This window comes from Pongo abelii, chromosome 12 (genome assembly GCF_028885655.2).
Source record: "Pongo abelii isolate AG06213 chromosome 12, NHGRI_mPonAbe1-v2.0_pri, whole genome shotgun sequence".
Classification (NCBI taxonomy): Eukaryota; Metazoa; Chordata; class Mammalia; order Primates; family Hominidae; genus Pongo; species Pongo abelii.
The window spans coordinates 129,761,748-129,778,193 of NC_071997.2; the positions used below are offsets into that span (position 1 = coordinate 129,761,748).

The following is a 16,446-nucleotide window of genomic DNA, read 5'->3' on the forward strand; positions in this document are numbered from 1 at the left end:
TGAGCCCTCCAAACTGTTCCAACCTCTGCCTGTTACCTAGTTCTAATGTCACTTCCACATTTTTGGGTGTCTTTACAGCAGTGCCCCACTCTCTGCAGTACCAATTTACTGTATTAGTCTGTTCTCATGCTGCTAATAAAGACATACTTGAGACTGGATAATTTATAAAGAAAAAGAGGTTCAATGGACTCACAGTTCCACATGGCTGGGGAGGCCTCACAATCATGTCGGAAGATGAAGGAGGAGCAAAGGCATGTCTTACATGGCAGAAGGCAAGAGAGCATGTGCAGGGGAACTGCCCTTTATAAAACCATCAGATCTTGTGAGACTTATTCACTGTCATGAGAACAGCATGGGAGAAACCTGTCCCCATGATACCATCACCTCCCACCAGGCCCCTCCTCCAACACTGGGAATTACAATTTGACATGAGATTTGGGTGAGAACAGCAAGCCAAACTTTATCAGTACTGGCCTTGGCAATGATCTTTTGGATAAGACACAAAAGCACAGGCAGCAAAAGCAAAAATAAACAAATGAGAGTGCATCAGATTTAAAAGTTTCTGCACAGCAAAAGAAACATCGGCAAAATGAAAAGGCAGCGTATAGAGTGGAAGAAACCATACATCCAATAAGGGGTTAATATCCAAAATATACAAGGAAGTCATACAACTCAATAGCAAGTAAACAAAATAACCCAGTTTAAAAATGGGCAAAGGACCTGAATAGACATTTTTCTAAAGAAGACATACAGATATCCAATAGGCATATGAAAAGGTGCACAACGTCACTAACCATCAGAAAACTGGAAATTAAAACCACAATGAGACATCACCTCGCACCTGTTAGCATGGCCAGTATGAAAAAGACAAAAGATAAGTCTTGGGGAGAATGTGGAGAAAAGGTCAACACTTTTATATATTCAAGGTGGGAGTGAACATAATGGATAACAGTTTGGAGGTTCCTCAAAAATTAAAAATAGAACTACAACCCAGCAGTCCCACTTCTGGGTATATATCCAAAGGAAATGAAATCATTAGCTCAAAGAGATCCCTGCACCTCCATGTCAATGGCAGCTTTATTCACAGTAGCCAAGATGTAGAAAATACACAGTTGTCCATTTGACAGAGGAAGGGATAAAGAAATTGTGGTAGATACATATACAGTGAAATATTGTTCAGTCTTTACAAAGAAGGCAGTCCTGCCATTTGAAACAATATGGATGAACCTGGAGGACATTATGCTAAGTAAAATGAGACAGAGAAAGACAAATACTGCACAATCTCACCTGTGGAATCTGAAAAAGTCAAACTTCTAGAAAGGAAGAGTACAATGGTGGTTACCAGAGGCTGGTGGGAGGGGTTGGAAAGTGGGAGGTGTTGGTCAAAGGTTAGGAACGTTCAGCTTATAAGATGAATACGTTCTGGACACCTCATGTACAGCATGAGAACTGTAGTTAATAATAGTGTATTGTGTACTTGAAATTGGCTAAGAGTGCATCTTAAGTGTTTGCATGACAGAAAAAGGGGGTTAACTATATAAGTTGATGGATAATATTACTTAGTATAATTGTGGCAGTCATTTCACAATGTGTGTGCATATCAAAACATCACATTGCGGTGAGGCGTGGTGGCGCATGCCTCTAATTCAAGCACTTTGGGAAGCTGAGACAGAAGCATTGCTTGAGCCCAGGAGTTCGAGACTAGCCTAGGCAATGTAGGGAGATCTTGTCTTTACAAAAAATTTAAAAATTAACCAAGCATAGTGGCATGTGCCTGTGGTCCCAGCTACTTGAGAGGCTGAGGTGGGAGGACTGCTTGGACCCAGGAGTTCAAGGCTGGAGTGAGCTGTGATTGCACCACTGCACTCCAGCCTGGGTGACATAGCAATACCCTGTCATACCCCCCCCCCCCCCCCCCACACACACATATCACAGTGTACTACCTAAATATATACAAATTCCATTTGTCAAGGACACTTCAATAAATCTAGGGGGAAAAAACCAACAGTATGATCTGAAGCAGTATTTTCCAAATTTGTTTTGACTGGACCTATAGATAGTTTTACATAATGACTTCCCCCACACATGTAAATAGATATGCATGTAACTGAAATAAACTGTTCACAAGGGAGTACTCACATTGAAAACCCGTGGCACACTGTGCTTCACTCCAGCCTCGTGCTGGCCCCGGCACCCTGATGTAGCTTCATGGCTGGTCACAGGCTGTAGCCCGCAGTGGAGGAGCTCTGGTGCTGGGATTCAGATATCTCCAAACTCTTAGGCAGCCCTTGGAGTAGGCAAGTTCCTCTTCAGATGTAACAGGGGTTCCGGCAGGTTGTGGCATTGCCGGTGGCATTGCCAGCAGGGACTCAAGTGAGCCCGATGTTCAGCTCGGTAGGTGCAGTGCTGTTACTGAGGGAGCTTGCATTTGAATTAGGGAGATGTCCATGCTGGGATGTTGAAGGACTGCGTGTGGTGGGGAGGTCTTGTTGGAGCAGTTATCCCTGGGCAGCTCAGCCTCTGCTAGAGTGGCAGAAGACTTTCACATGGGGCTGCCTCTTCCTGGCCATGTGCAGGGCAGGCAGTGTGCCTTGATCATGGGGCCCTGCAGCAGAGCCTGGAGCCTCGTGATAGAGTGTCCAGCCAGGCACCTCTGGTCTTTTAAGGTGAAACCTGTTTGGCAATCAGGGCTGGTTGGACAGGCAGGTGTGCAGCACCCAATTCTGAATCTTTCCAGTTGAGCAACCTAATGTGTAAAGTAAGGCGGATGTGACTATTACAGGTAAAGCTGGGCGCGTGGTAGGAGCTCCATAAGTGCCGGTTGCTGTTATGGCAGGGTTGAAGCGACTTCCTGTTGGAAGTAGCACTTGAACTTAAGACTCTGTCTGGATGGTGAGTCCTTAAAGTAAGACACTGTATGTTTTCTTGTTTTAATGATGGAAAACGGCAAATACAGGGTGAGATGGGACCAGACAGACTACAGGGAGACAATTTAGCCGGTAAGGCGGGTATCAGGCAGGCGGTGTCTCCAGACAACCTGGAATGAAATAAAGTCATGGCCAGATCTTAGGTTAGATTGAAGAAAAGGCAACACAACAGACATTAAAAAGTACAATTCAGTGAGCTTTGTTTTGCATTTAGAGTTTGAGAATGGTAGAGAGGTGTAACTACTCCGAAGGGTTTGTTCCCGGGATGGTTCTTGTGGATGGAAGAGGCGGGTGCCACAGAGGAGCACTTTCTGCTTGATACATGGGAAGTTTAGGGGTCACATGGGACATGTGGTCGGAGCTGGGGAGTCCACTGGACGAGTTGGTTCTGGCTTTGTCCATGCCACCATGCCGTTCCAGCCCTCAGAACGGGAGTGGGCAGGTTTGGGAGGAGGAACATAGAGCAGAGGGCAGGTGTCCACCCTGGGGGCCACCTGCAGGGCTGCACCTTGACCTGGCCCCAGCAGCCCCTTGCGAATTGATTCACAAGCAAAACCTCTTTTTTAGTGAGGCGCTTTGGATACTGAGTAGCAAACCCTTTCCATGGGGTTCTAGGGTGAACCAGTCTTCACTGAGTTGTACTTGATAAACAGACTTTTTCTAAGTTTATTTTTTATGCATTTAAGAACGCACAGAATATCCTCACATACTCAGAGGGGGCGGGATGAATTCTTCCCTCCTTCGGCAGCACAGTTTACTAAGGGCCTCTTAGGTGCCCGTCACAGCCTGTGCTGGCTGCTTGCATATTCCCACGAGTGGGAGGTGTGAGCCCGTTGCTCATACAGAGTCGAGAGTCTGGCCAGGAACCCGAGTGCCGGTGGTGATCAATGTGTTGCATGTGTAGGGGGTGTGCAGGCTGCCACCGGGAAGGACCAGGGAAAGTCCCAGCGACCTTTGCGGATCAGTCAACTCCGTGGGAGGAAGTGGTGTTTCGACCAAGGCCTGAGGATGTGCAGGCCAAGTGATAGGAAGTAGCCACATCTCTCTTCGTCGTCATCTGCAAACTACGCATTTTATTGTAAGCTAGGTGCCCTTACAGCTTCAGTCCTGGTCCTGTGAAGAATAATCCATCTCTCCAGTCTCAGGCTTGGGCAGTTTGTAGGACCCTGAGGCTCCTGGGCTCAGATTCTTCTGAATTGTCTTTCTTGACCCTTTCCCTCTTTGCCTTGACATTTATCTCTTAACAAGAAACAGACACACAAAACTGTGATTGGTTAGGGAACTGCCCGTCACTACTCTGCAAACATGTAGCCACCACCCATGGCTGTGTTTCCAGAAACCCACGAAGCTTCTGTTTGTGTAGTTGGTTTCCTAGACTTCTAGCAAGATAATGTCTCGATCTGGTCTCTCTGAAAGTGAATCCACGATGTCATCGTGCACCCATCTACCCAGGTGAGAGGTTTTCAGTCTGGCAGTCACTCTTCAGGGCCTTCCACACCCAGGCCTCCCTCCCACAGACTCAGTCGGTACCGACGCTCAAGTGCCATGTGACCTTCCTTCATTTCCCTGTGCTCTTCGCAGACTTTATCACAGCGTTACAATGTTCTGTGTGATCTTCAGAACCCAAGAAGCATTTCTTGAAAGCTTTACCTGTGAGAACTCGAAGCCAGGTTATTTTCTAAAGCAAATCAATATTACCTCCTGTAGTCTTTAAGCCTTTTTTTGCTTCTTTTTGAATTATATTTTTTCTTCATAGATCTAAAAAGTTACTTATACAGCCACTTGAAACTCATTTTATTGTTTCCTCTGATAATATGACTGAGAAATATGAGCTTTTTCATAGAGAAGTATATCCCTTGGCCCACGCCAAGGCAGATGTAAAATCAGTCGCATGCAGAGAAAATGAGTGGAATAGTGCACCACGATTTCCTGCAGGAAATACCCTCCTCTCCTCCACTTATTTTATTCCACACCTGGAGCAAAACTAGGCTAAGATGACCCATTTTCTTCTAGCAGGGGAAGAAGGCATTGCAGTGATATGTTTGCAGGGAGAGCATCTTTTAGAGCACATGCTCCTCTTAAGTGCAGGATGCTGTGCTGCTGGATATGCATGTAGAGGCAAATGTTTGATTCGGCTTTGAATCTCTACCACTTTGGAATTGGTACCCATTCAAATGCATATGTAAGTGTCTTGCTAAGCCAAAAAAAAAAAAAAAAAAAAAAAAGCCACGAGGGAATTTGGGAAACAAGTTTTCAGGAGCACTGATTATGACCATCAGCTGCTGAGGACATGAAATGGATGCTTCAAAATGTGTCCCAGAGCTGTCCGTGGCCATTGTGTGCATGTGCACCTGACTCTATAAATGCTCTAGAGTGTACCTCGGCCATTGTGTGCGTGTGTTCCGGACTCACTGTGAATGCTCTAGAGTGTACCTCGGCTGGCCGTTGTGTGCGTGTGTTCCTGACTCCCTGTGAATGCTCTAGAGTGCGCCTCGGCCATTGTGTGCGTGTGTGCCTGACTCCCTGTGAATGTTCTAGAGTGTACCTCGGCCATTGTGTGTGTGTGTTCCCGACTCCCTGTGAATGCTCTAGAGTGTACCTCGGCTGGCCGTTGTGTGCGTGTGTTCCTGACTCCCTGTGAATGCTCTAGAGTGCGCCTCGGCCATTGTGTGTGTGTGTTCCCGACTCCCTGTGAATGCTCTAGAGTGCGCCTCGGCCATTGTGTGCGTGTGTGCCTGACTCCCTGTGAATGCTCTAGAGTGTACCTCGGCCATTGTGTGCGTGTGTTCCGGACTCAGTGTGAATGTTCTAGAGTGCGCCTCGGCCATTGTGTGCGTGTGTGCCTGACTCCCTGTGAATGTTCTAGAGTGTGCCTCGGCCATTATGTGCGTGTGTGCCTGACTCCCTGTGAATGCTCTAGAGTGTGCCTTGGCCATTGTGTGCGTGTGTTCCGGACTCAGTGTGAATGTTCTAGAGTGCGCCTCGGCCATTGTGTGCGTGTGTGCCTGACTCCCTGTGAATGTTCTAGAGTGTGCCTCGGCCATTGTGTGCGTGTGTTCCAGACTCAGTGTGAATGTTCTAGAGTGCGCCTCGGCCATTGTGTGTGTGTGTTCCCGACTCCCTGTGAATGCTCTAGAGTGCGCCTCGGCCATTGTGTGCGTGTGTTCCGGACTCAGTGTGAATGCTCTAGAGTGTACCTCGGCCATTGTGTGCGTGTGTGCCTGACTCCCTGTGAATGCTCTAGAGTGTGCCTTGGCCATTGTGTGCGTGTGTTCCAGACTCAGTGTGAATGTTCTAGAGTGCGCCTCGGCCATTGTGTGTGTGTGTTCCCGACTCCCTGTGAATGCTCTAGAGTGCGCCTCGGCCATTGTGTGTGTGTGTTCCCGACTCCCTGTGAATGTTCTAGAGTGTGCCTCGGCCATTGTGTGCGTGTGTTCCGGACTCAGTGTGAATGCTCTAGAGTGTACCTCGGCCATTGTGTGCGTGTGTTCCGGAAGCACTGTGAATGCTCTAGAGTGCGCCTCGGCCATTGTGTGCGTGTGTTCCGGACTCAGTGTGAATGCTCTAGAGTGCGCCTCGGCCATTGTGTGCGTGTGTTCCGGACTCACTGTGAATGCTCTAGAGTGCGCCTCGGCCATTGTGTGCGTGTGTTCCGGACTCAGTGTGAATGCTCTAGAGTGCGCCTCGGCCATTGTGTGCGTGTGTTCCGGACTCAGTGTGAATGCTCTAGAGTGCGCCTCGGCCATTGTGTGCGTGTGTTCCGGACTCAGTGTGAATGCTCTAGAGTGCGCCTCGGCCATTGTGTGCGTGTGTTCCGGACTCAGTGTGAATGCTCTAGAGTGCGCCTCGGCCATTGTGTGCGTGTGTTCCGGACTCAGTGTGAATGCTCTAGAGTGCGCCTCGGCCATTGTGTGCGTGTGTTCCGGACTCAGTGTGAATGCTCTAGAGTGCGCCTCGGCCATTGTGTGCGTGTGTTCCGGACTCAGTGTGAATGCTCTAGAGTGCGCCTCGGCCATTGTGTGCGTGTGTTCCGGACTCAGTGTGAATGCTCTAGAGTGCGCCTCGGCCATTGTGTGCGTGTGTTCCCGACTCAGTGTGAATGCTCTAGAGTGCGCCTCGGCCATTGTGTGCGTGTGTTCCCGACTCAGTGTGAATGCTCTAGAGTGCGCCTCGGCCATTGTGTGCGTGTGTTCCCGACTCAGTGTGAATGCTCTAGAGTGCGCCTCGGCCATTGTGTGCGTGTGTTCCCGACTCAGTGTGAATGCTCTAGAGTGCGCCTCGGCCATTGTGTGCGTGTGTTCCGGACTCAGTGTGAATGCTCTAGAGTGCGCCTCGGCCATTGTGTGCGTGTGTTCCGGACTCAGTGTGAATGCTCTAGAGTGCGCCTCGGCCATTGTGTGCGTGTGTTCCGGACTCAGTGTGAATGCTCTAGAGTGCGCCTCGGCCATTGTGTGCGTGTGTTCCGGACTCAGTGTGAATGCTCTAGAGTGCGCCTCGGCCATTGTGTGCGTGTGTTCCTGACTCACTGTGAATGCTCTAGAGTGCGCCTCGGCCATTGTGTGCGTGTGTTCCGGACTCAGTGTGAATGCTCTAGAGTGCGCCTCGGCCATTGTGTGCGTGTGTTCCGGACTCAGTGTGAATGCTCTAGAGTGTGCCTCGGCCATTGTGTGCGTGTGTTCCGGACTCAGTGTGAATGCTCTAGAGTGTGCCTCGGCCATTGTGTGCGTGTGTTCCGGACTCAGTGTGAATGCTCTAGAGTGTGCCTCGGCCATTGTGTGCGTGTGTTCCGGACTCACTGTGAATGTTCTAGAGTGTGCCTCGGCCATTGTGTGCGTGTGTTCCTGACTCACTGTGAATGTTCTAGAGTGTGCCTCGGCCATTGTGTGTGTGTGTTCCGGACTCACTGTGAATGCTCTAGAGTGTACCCTGGTCATCGTGTGCATGTGCACCTGACTATAAATGCTCTAAAATGTACCCATGGCCGTTGTGTGCATGTGTCCTTAACTGACGGTGAATGTTCTAGAGTGTACCTCAGCCATTGTGTGTGTGTGTTACAGACTCACTGTGAATGCTCTAGAGTGTACCTTGGCCATTGTGTGTGTGTGTTCCTGACTCAGTGTGAATGCTCTAGAGTGTACCATGGTCATCGTGTGTGTGCACCTGACTATAAATGCTTTAAAATGTACACATGCACAAATAGCCATTGTGTGCATGTGTCCTCAACTCACTGTGAATGCTCTAGAGTGTACCATGGTCATTGTGTGTGTGTGCACCTGACTCTATAAATGCTCTAGAATGTACCACGGCCATCATGCACATGTGCACCTGACTCACTGTGAATGCTCTAGAGTGTATTTCAGCCGTTGTGAGTGCATGTACCTGACTCTATAAATGCTCTAGAATGTACTACAGCCATTGTGTGCATGTGCACTTGACTCTGCAAATGCTCTAAAATGTACCATGGCCATATTGTGCATGTGTCCCCGACTCACTGTGAATGCTCTAGCGTGTACCTTGGCCATTGTGTGTGTGTGTGTTCCTGACTCTATAAATGCTCTAGAATGTTCTATGGCCATTGTGTGTGTGCATACCTGCCTCATTGTAAATGCTCTATGGCAGTGGTCCCCAACATTTTCAGCACCAGGGACCAGTTTCATGGAAGACAGTTTTTCCATGGACCAGGGTGGATGGTTTTGGGATGAAACTTCCACCTCAGATCATCAGGCATTAGATTCTCATAAGGAGCGTGCAGCCTAGATCCCTCGCATGCGCAGTTGACGACAGGGTTCCCGCTCCCATGAGAATCTAATGGCTCCTCATTTGACAGGAGAAGAGCTCAGGCTGTAACGTCACTTGCCCACTCCTCACCTCCTGCTGTGTGGCCAGTTCCTAACAGGATATAGATTGGTAGCAGTCCGCAGTCTGGGGGTTGGGGACTCCTGCCCTGAGAATGTACTGGGGCCATCATGTGCATGGACTCACTGGGAATGCTCTAGAGCGTACCGGGGCCCTGCTGGGTGTGCACCTGACTCACTGTGAATGCTCTAGAGGGTACCAGAGCCGTGCTGGGTGCGCACCTGACTCACTGTGAGTGCTCTAGAGCGTACCGGGGCCATGCTGGGTGTGCACCTGACTCACTGGGAATGCTCTAGAGCGTACCGGGGCCGTGCTGGGTGTGCACCTGACTCACTGGGAATGCTCTAGAGCGTAGCGGGGCCGTGCTGGGTGTGCACCTGACTCACTGTGAGTGCTCTAGAGCGTACCGGGGCCATGCTGGGTGTGCACCTGACTCACTGTGAGTGCCCTAGAGCGTACCAGAGCCGTGCTGGGTGTGCACCCGACTCACTGGGAATGCTCTAGAGCGTACCAGAGCCGTGCTGGGTGTGCACCCGACTCACTGGGAATGCTCTAGAGCGTACCAGAGCCGTGCTGGGTGTGCACCCGACTCACTGGGAATGCCCTAGAGCGTACCAGAGCCGTGCTGGGTGTGCACCCGACTCACTGGGAATGCTCTAGAGCGTACCAGAGCCGTGCTGGGTGTGCACCTGACTCACTGGGAATGCTCTAGAGCGTACCAGTGAATGCCCTAGAGCGTACCAGAGCCGTGCTGGGTGTGCACCCGACTCACTGGGAATGCCCTAGAGCGTACCAGAGCCGTGCTGGGTGTGCACCCGACTCACTGTGAATGCCCTAGAGCGTACCAGAGCCGTGCTGGGTGTGCACCCGACTCACTGTGAATGCCCTAGAGCGTACCAGAGCCGTGCTGGGTGTGCACCCGACTCACTGTGAATGCCCTAGAGCGTACCAGAGCCGTGCTGGGTGTGCACCCGACTCACTGGGAATGCTCTAGAGCGTACCAGAGCCGTGCTGGGTGTGCACCCGACTCACTGGGAATGCTCTAGAGCGTACCAGGGCCGTGCTGGGTGTGCACCGGACTCACTGGGAATGCTCTAGAGCGTACCAGGGCCGTGCTGGGTGTGCACCGGACTCACTGGGAATGCTCTAGAGCGTACCAGGGCCGTGCTGGGTGTGCACCGGACTCACTGGGAATGCTCTAGAGCGTACCAGGGCCGTGCTGGGTGTGCACCGGACTCACTGGGAATGCTCTAGAGCGTACCAGGGCCGTGCTGGGTGTGCACCGGACTCACTGGGAATGCTCTAGAGCGTACCAGGGCCGTGCTGGGTGTGCACCGGACTCACTGGGAATGCTCTAGAGCGTACCAGGGCCGTGCTGGGTGTGCACCGGACTCACTGGGAATGCTCTAGAGCGTACCAGGGCCGTGCTGGGTGTGCACCGGACTCACTGGGAATGCTCTAGAGCGTACCGGGGCCGTGCTGGGTGTGCACCGGACTCACTGGGAATGCTCTAGAGCGTACCGGGGCCGTGCTGGGTGTGCACCGGACTCACTGGGAATGCTCTAGAGCGTACCGGGGCCGTGCTGGGTGTGCACCGGACTCACTGGGAATGCTCTAGAGCGTACCGGGGCCGTGCTGGGTGTGCACCGGACTCACTGGGAATGCTCTAGAGCGTACCGGGGTCATATTGAGTGTGCACCGGACTCACTGGGAATGCTCTAGAGCGTACCGGGGTCATATTGAGTGTGCACCTGACTCACTGTGAATGCTCTAGAGCGTACCGGGGTCATGCTGGGTGTGCACCTGACTCACTGTGAAAGCTCTAGAGCGTACCGGGGCTGTGTTGGGTGTGCACCTGACTCACTGTGAAAGCTCTAGAGCGTACCGGGGCTGTGTTGGGTGTGCACCTGACTCACTGTGAAAGCTCTAGAGCGTACAGGGTCGTGTTGGGTGTGCACCTGACTCACTGTGAATGCTCTAGAGCGTACCAGGGTCGTGTTGGGTGTGCACCTGACTCACTGTGAAAGCTCTAGAGCGTACCAGGGTCGTGTTGGGTGTGCACCTGACTCACTGTGAAAGCTCTAGAGCGTACCAGGGCTGTGTTGGGTGTGCACCTGACTCACTGTGAAAGCTCTAGAGCGTACCAGGGTCGTGTTGGGTGTGCACCGGACTCACTGTGAATGCTCTAGAGCGTACCGGGGTCATATTGAGTGTGCACCTGACTCACTGTGAATGCTCTAGAGCGTACCGGGGTCATATTGAGTGTGCACCTGACTCACTGTGAATGCTCTAGAGCGTACCGGGGTCATGCTGGGTGTGCACCTGATTCACTGTGAATGCTCTAGAGCGTACCGGGGTCGTGCTGGGTGTGCACCTGACTCACTGTGAAAGCTCTAGAGCGTACCGGGGCTGTGTTGGGTGTGCACCTGACTCACTGTGAAAGCTCTAGAGCGTACCGGGGTCGTGTTGGGTGTGCACCTGACTCACTGTGAATGCTCTAGAGCGTACCGGGGTCGTGTTGGGTGTGCACCTGACTCACTGTGAAAGCTCTAGAGCGTACCAGGGTCGTGTTGGGTGTGCACCTGACTCACTGTGAAAGCTCTAGAGCGTACCAGGGCTGTGTTGGGTGTGCACCTGACTCACTGTGAATGCTCTAGAGCGTACCAGGGTCGTGTTGGGTGTGCACCTGACTCACTGTGAAAGCTCTAGAGCGTACCAGGGCCATGTTGGGTGTGCACCTGACTCACTGTGAATGCTCTAGAGTATATCAGGGCTATGCTGGGTGTGCACCTGATTCACTGTGAATGCTTTAGAGTATAGCAGGGCCATGCTGGGTGTGTCCCTGACTCACGTGTATTTAGCATTGCTTATGAGGGGTTGGGGAGTGAAACCTGCCTTACTGCCTGGGAGTGGCCATGGGGGTTTCTCAGCTGAGGTGACACTCGCACTCTGTGGGGTGTATCAGGGTTGCCAGTGGGGCCTCTGAAGATTCTCGGGTGGGGCCCAGGAAGTGGTATGTCAGACTGGTACCGTGCGGGGTCTTGCTGGCTGCAGCCTTTTTGTGATATGTGATTTCTGAATATCTGCCATCAGATTTGACCTGTGATACTGGTGTCTGCCTCTCTCTATGGAGCGTGTTGCTTCACAGAGGGTGGCTTCGGCTTCTCCACTAATCTAGAGTGGGATATAACATACACCTCTTTGTACAGTGCTTTTACATGAGTTTAACTCAATTTTTAAAAAAATTTGGATTAAAATCTTAGCTATGCGAAATATTTAGGGTTATTCTTTTTAATGTTTTTATTTATTAATTGACAAATTGCAATTGTATGGGGTTACTTTCTTGAGTTTTATTAAGCACCTATGTTTATTGAAGTTAAACATCAAACTTAAAACATTTAGATGAAAACTTTTCAAAACGTATTTTGATGTTTGCTACTTTTTAGCTAGAGCTTACTGCAGGTAAACCCCAGTGATTCTTGGCGGTGACTAAGAATAGCTCCTTACACAAACTGTAATATAGTGTTGCTCTTACAGCTTTGTGAGTACATGCTAGTGTTTCAGATTCCATCCAGAATGAACTGCTCTAGGTTATGGGGTCTTATTAATTCCTGTATTTTCGCTTCCTTCCCCCCAATCTATTTTGCTCTGAATTAATCATCTTTTATAGCTTGCTGAATCACCTACATTTCTGTTTAGAGCCACCCCTTTTCCCTCCTCACCCACAATTTTGTTCTGTTCTGGATTTAGAAACCAGATGATGACACAGGCTGGGACTGTGGGCAGTTGAAAGGGCACACGTGTCTTCTGAGGAAGGGCTTGAGGATGCTGCTCTTTGAAACACAGTGTTCGAAGCTTCAAAGTTGTTCAGAGGCCTCTAAAACATTTCCTCATTCTAGAGTTGTTGACTGTTTTCCAAATCCAAATGTAGTAACGTTTATAACTAAATTTATTTTAAAATAGTCTCATTTGTTAATATGACATCTTCCCTCTTACCTGGAATTCTTCACTCTTACTTAGAATTCATCAACAGGTATTAAGTGTGTGCCCCAAAGGTTGCCGGTCATTGTGGGGAACATAGAAGAGTTTTAATAGGTGGTGTGTGTGATTCAGACACCTTTAATCTGTTTAGAGACACTGTAGTCAAATATTTATGGCACCAAAGGAGGTAGTCAAGATTAGTGTTTGTGCATTATTAAAATTGGTCTATGGGAAAGTGTGGATAACTTACAAGCTCTTAGCTTTGATTCATAATTAAGTAGTCTTTGACATCAGATTGGCTAGTTCTCATCCTGCGATGTGTGAGTTAGTTGGGAAGGGAATCTCTGCCTTTCTGGAGCTTTTACTAAAACCCCAAGTGTCTTGGTGCTGATGTAGACTGTGTCTTGCTGGTACCATGCTGAGAAGTCACTGTCACTGCATTGTTGGCATAGGCCACACGGATACTCCTTGCTCCAGCCTTTTGCTTACTTGTTTTTTGGTGCAAAGCACACATAAGTTATAAGTGAGATCTGCTGGGGAGCTTATGAATCCATGGAAATTTACTGCCTGTCATATAGAAAATGTCCCACACAGGGTAAGTGCATTACTCCACCAGCATGAGATCTGTGGGCTGCCCGTTGCATCCTTCTCTCCCTGCATTGCATTTGTTCCTTGGAATTCACTGTCAAGCTGTCCTGACTCTACCTATGTTTACCTGCAGTAACTGGGCTATGGAGAGAAGTGTGATCATTTTGCTCCAAACAAGTATCTTCACCATTAGAGTCAGCCATTGTATTAACTGGACAGGAGCAGTGGGTTTTGGAGCAGGTTTTTCAGCATCCTAGCTTTAGAGTTTTGGTCTTGTTTACTACATATTATGTGTTTATTATGATTATGATTAGATAAGATACAATAAACTCTTGGTCTAATATAGGCGTGATGTGCCTTTGATCAGAGTACTATGAGCTTTCTGTGTGTTCCTTAAACTATAAATGAGAAAGAGATTGTGGTTTTGAATGATGTTAATGTTGTGATTACAAGTAATAATCGCTCCATGGACAGTCCTGAGATGATGGTGTAAGGGAGGTATGCTTGAGGGTGCCCGCAATCAATCCATATTGTGTTCTGTTTAAAAAGAAGTAGTGTAGTACCTTATTGATGCCTTTAATTACTCACACGTTAAAGCACATGGAATGAAATTCCCTTCTTTGTAAATAAGCATTTAAGAATTTCACCAGAGAAAACAGACATCCATATTTGTGACCACGTTGAAAAATTCTTGGTCTCTTTATGGCTTTATCGCAGAGGTGAGAGGATTTTGGTCTTTGCTGAGTAACTGAATATGCATAGTATCATTTAGGATGGCTTTGGCTGCAGATGATGGGAAACTGTGGCTCCAATTGGCTCAAACATTAGGAAATGGCCTCACATCACCCCTGAGCCTGGTGTGGCCAGTGGCAGCTCCTCTGCCCTGCTCTAAGCTCTGTCCTCCCATCTCGTCCAGTACTTTGCCGTTATCCTTGAGTGCCTAAGGACATCGCTACAAAGGATGTGGGCATCCTGTGCAAATCACCTTCTCCTCTTTGCCTCCCTAAGGCTCTCCACCCTCCAGCCCCCACAGGCCTCCCTCACATCTCATTGGCCACTGCTGGTCATTGTCCATTCCTTAGTTACTGATGAAGCCCACTTTGGTGAGTGTCTTAGCTTAGGCTGCCATAAAAAGCACCACACGCTGGGTGGTGTCAACATGAAAATGTGTTCCTGGGGTGGGAAGTCCAGGATCAAGGTGTTGGCTGATTCATTTCCTGGTGAGGGCTGTCTTACTGATGTGTAGACAGCTGCCTTCCCGCTGTGTCCTCACGTGATGGAGAGAGACAGAGGAAGCCGGCCCTCCAGGTCTCTTCTTCTAAGTGCATGAATCCCATTGCGAGGGCCCCACCCGCATGACCTCCTCTAACCCTAATCACCTCCCAAAGGCTCCATTTCAAGTACAGACAGTCCCTGACTTATGGCCTCTCGACTTTACAGTGGCATAGAAGCACTATGCATTTCGAGTCCCATACAACTATTCTACCGTTCACTTTCAGTGTGATATCCAATACGCTGCATGAGATATTCAGCACTTTCTTATAAAGTAGGTCTTGTGTTAGATGATTTTCCCAGCTGTAGGCTGATGTGAGTGTTGTGAGGGTGTTTAAGGTAGGTTAGGCTGGCTCTGACGATGAGTGGGTTAGGTGCATCCACTGCATTTTCAGCTCATGGTATTTTAAAATTACGATGGATGTGAGGACATAGCCCCCGTGCACATTGAGGAACATCTGCAGCGTCACACCAGGTGGGGGGCTAGGACTTCCACACATGAATCTGGGGAGGGGGGCACAACTCAGTCCATAACAGTGAGACAACAGTGTTGTCAGGCATTGCCGGATGACAATGTAAAAAATACTCTAGTAACTACAGGCCAGAAGAGAGTTCCTGCGTCATGAAGAATGTGTATCACAGCTCTTAGCTACCAGCCTGGGTATCTCAAATCTTTGTGTTAACATTTGGTACTTCTCTTTCTCTTAGTGTCGTGTGGGAACCAATGGGAGATGGGAAGAAAATCATTTCATTGGCCGATAACCATATCCTGCTGTGGGATTTACAGGAAAGCTCAAGCCAGGCTGTGGTAAGTAAAAGGAACAACACAGCGTTTGTTTTTGTATTTTTAAACCGAACACCGCATGTTCTCACTCATAGGTGGGAATTCAACAATGAGATCACTTGGACACAGGGTGGGGAACATCACACACTGGGGCCTGTCGTGGGGTGGGGGAGCGGGAGGGAAAGCATTAGGAGATATACCTAATGTAAATGATGAGTTAATGGGTGCAGCACACCAACATGGCACATGTATACATATGTAACAAACCTGCATGTTGTGCACATGTACCCTAGAACTTAAAGTGTAATAAAAAAATAAAAAAATTAATAAATGGGACCTTTGGGCTAAATTCAGAATATAGTTCTTGATTCACAACAGTTTAGAATTTTGACCTTAGTTAATGAACAGACTGAATCATCAATCAAAGAACTGACTGATGGGGTCTTTCAGGTGAAAGCCGTTTAGATGTCACTCAGGGCTTGTGAGATATGACACAGAACCCAGTGGTTTGCAAAACATCTGCCTTTTGCTGCACTTTGAGCGAAGGAGGGAGTGGGATGCCCAGGAGTATTTTCTACTGTTTCAAGCGTGCTGTCCTTTTGATGAATGGATTCTTAAAGTATATTTGGGTAAAATCATAGTTTTAAGTAGGAGAAATTATAACATTTTAATTTCATAGTGGTGCCTAGCTGTTGTAATGTATTTGCATGAGTTATGAAAATAACTTTTAGCACTTTCTTTGGGTTGAGTTTTGCTTTTAAATATGTGTCGTTTGAATACTTTGTCTCTCACAGAGTAAATATTAATATATTTTTTTCATATTTGATTTCTTAAAATTTTCTCCTTTAAAATGTGGTTTTTACATGCATTCATAATTTCATTGCGTTTGTTTATGTCAAAGTAACCACTTTAGAAAAGAGAAAAGGGAAGAACTTTGAACTGATAGCGCTTACGATGTCATTTATACCTTGGGGGCTGCGTTGCCTGCACACAGTCAAAGGGATCGCGCAAGCATCCATTGGATAGATTTCTCCAGTG

At 48.8% G+C, this 16,446-nt stretch overlaps 1 protein-coding gene across 5 annotated transcripts in view; it reads left to right on the forward strand.

The window, feature by feature from the left end:
- The window catches only part of EIPR1 (EARP complex and GARP complex interacting protein 1), a 179,445-nt gene that overhangs the window by 137,088 nt on the left and 25,911 nt on the right, over positions 1-16,446 (forward strand). For all 5 annotated transcript variants that reach the window (XM_024241874.3, XM_054545347.2, XM_024241875.3 and 2 more), the window contains 1 exon segment: positions 15,333-15,432. In XM_024241874.3, coding sequence (XP_024097642.1) covers positions 15,333-15,432 — 100 coding nt within the window.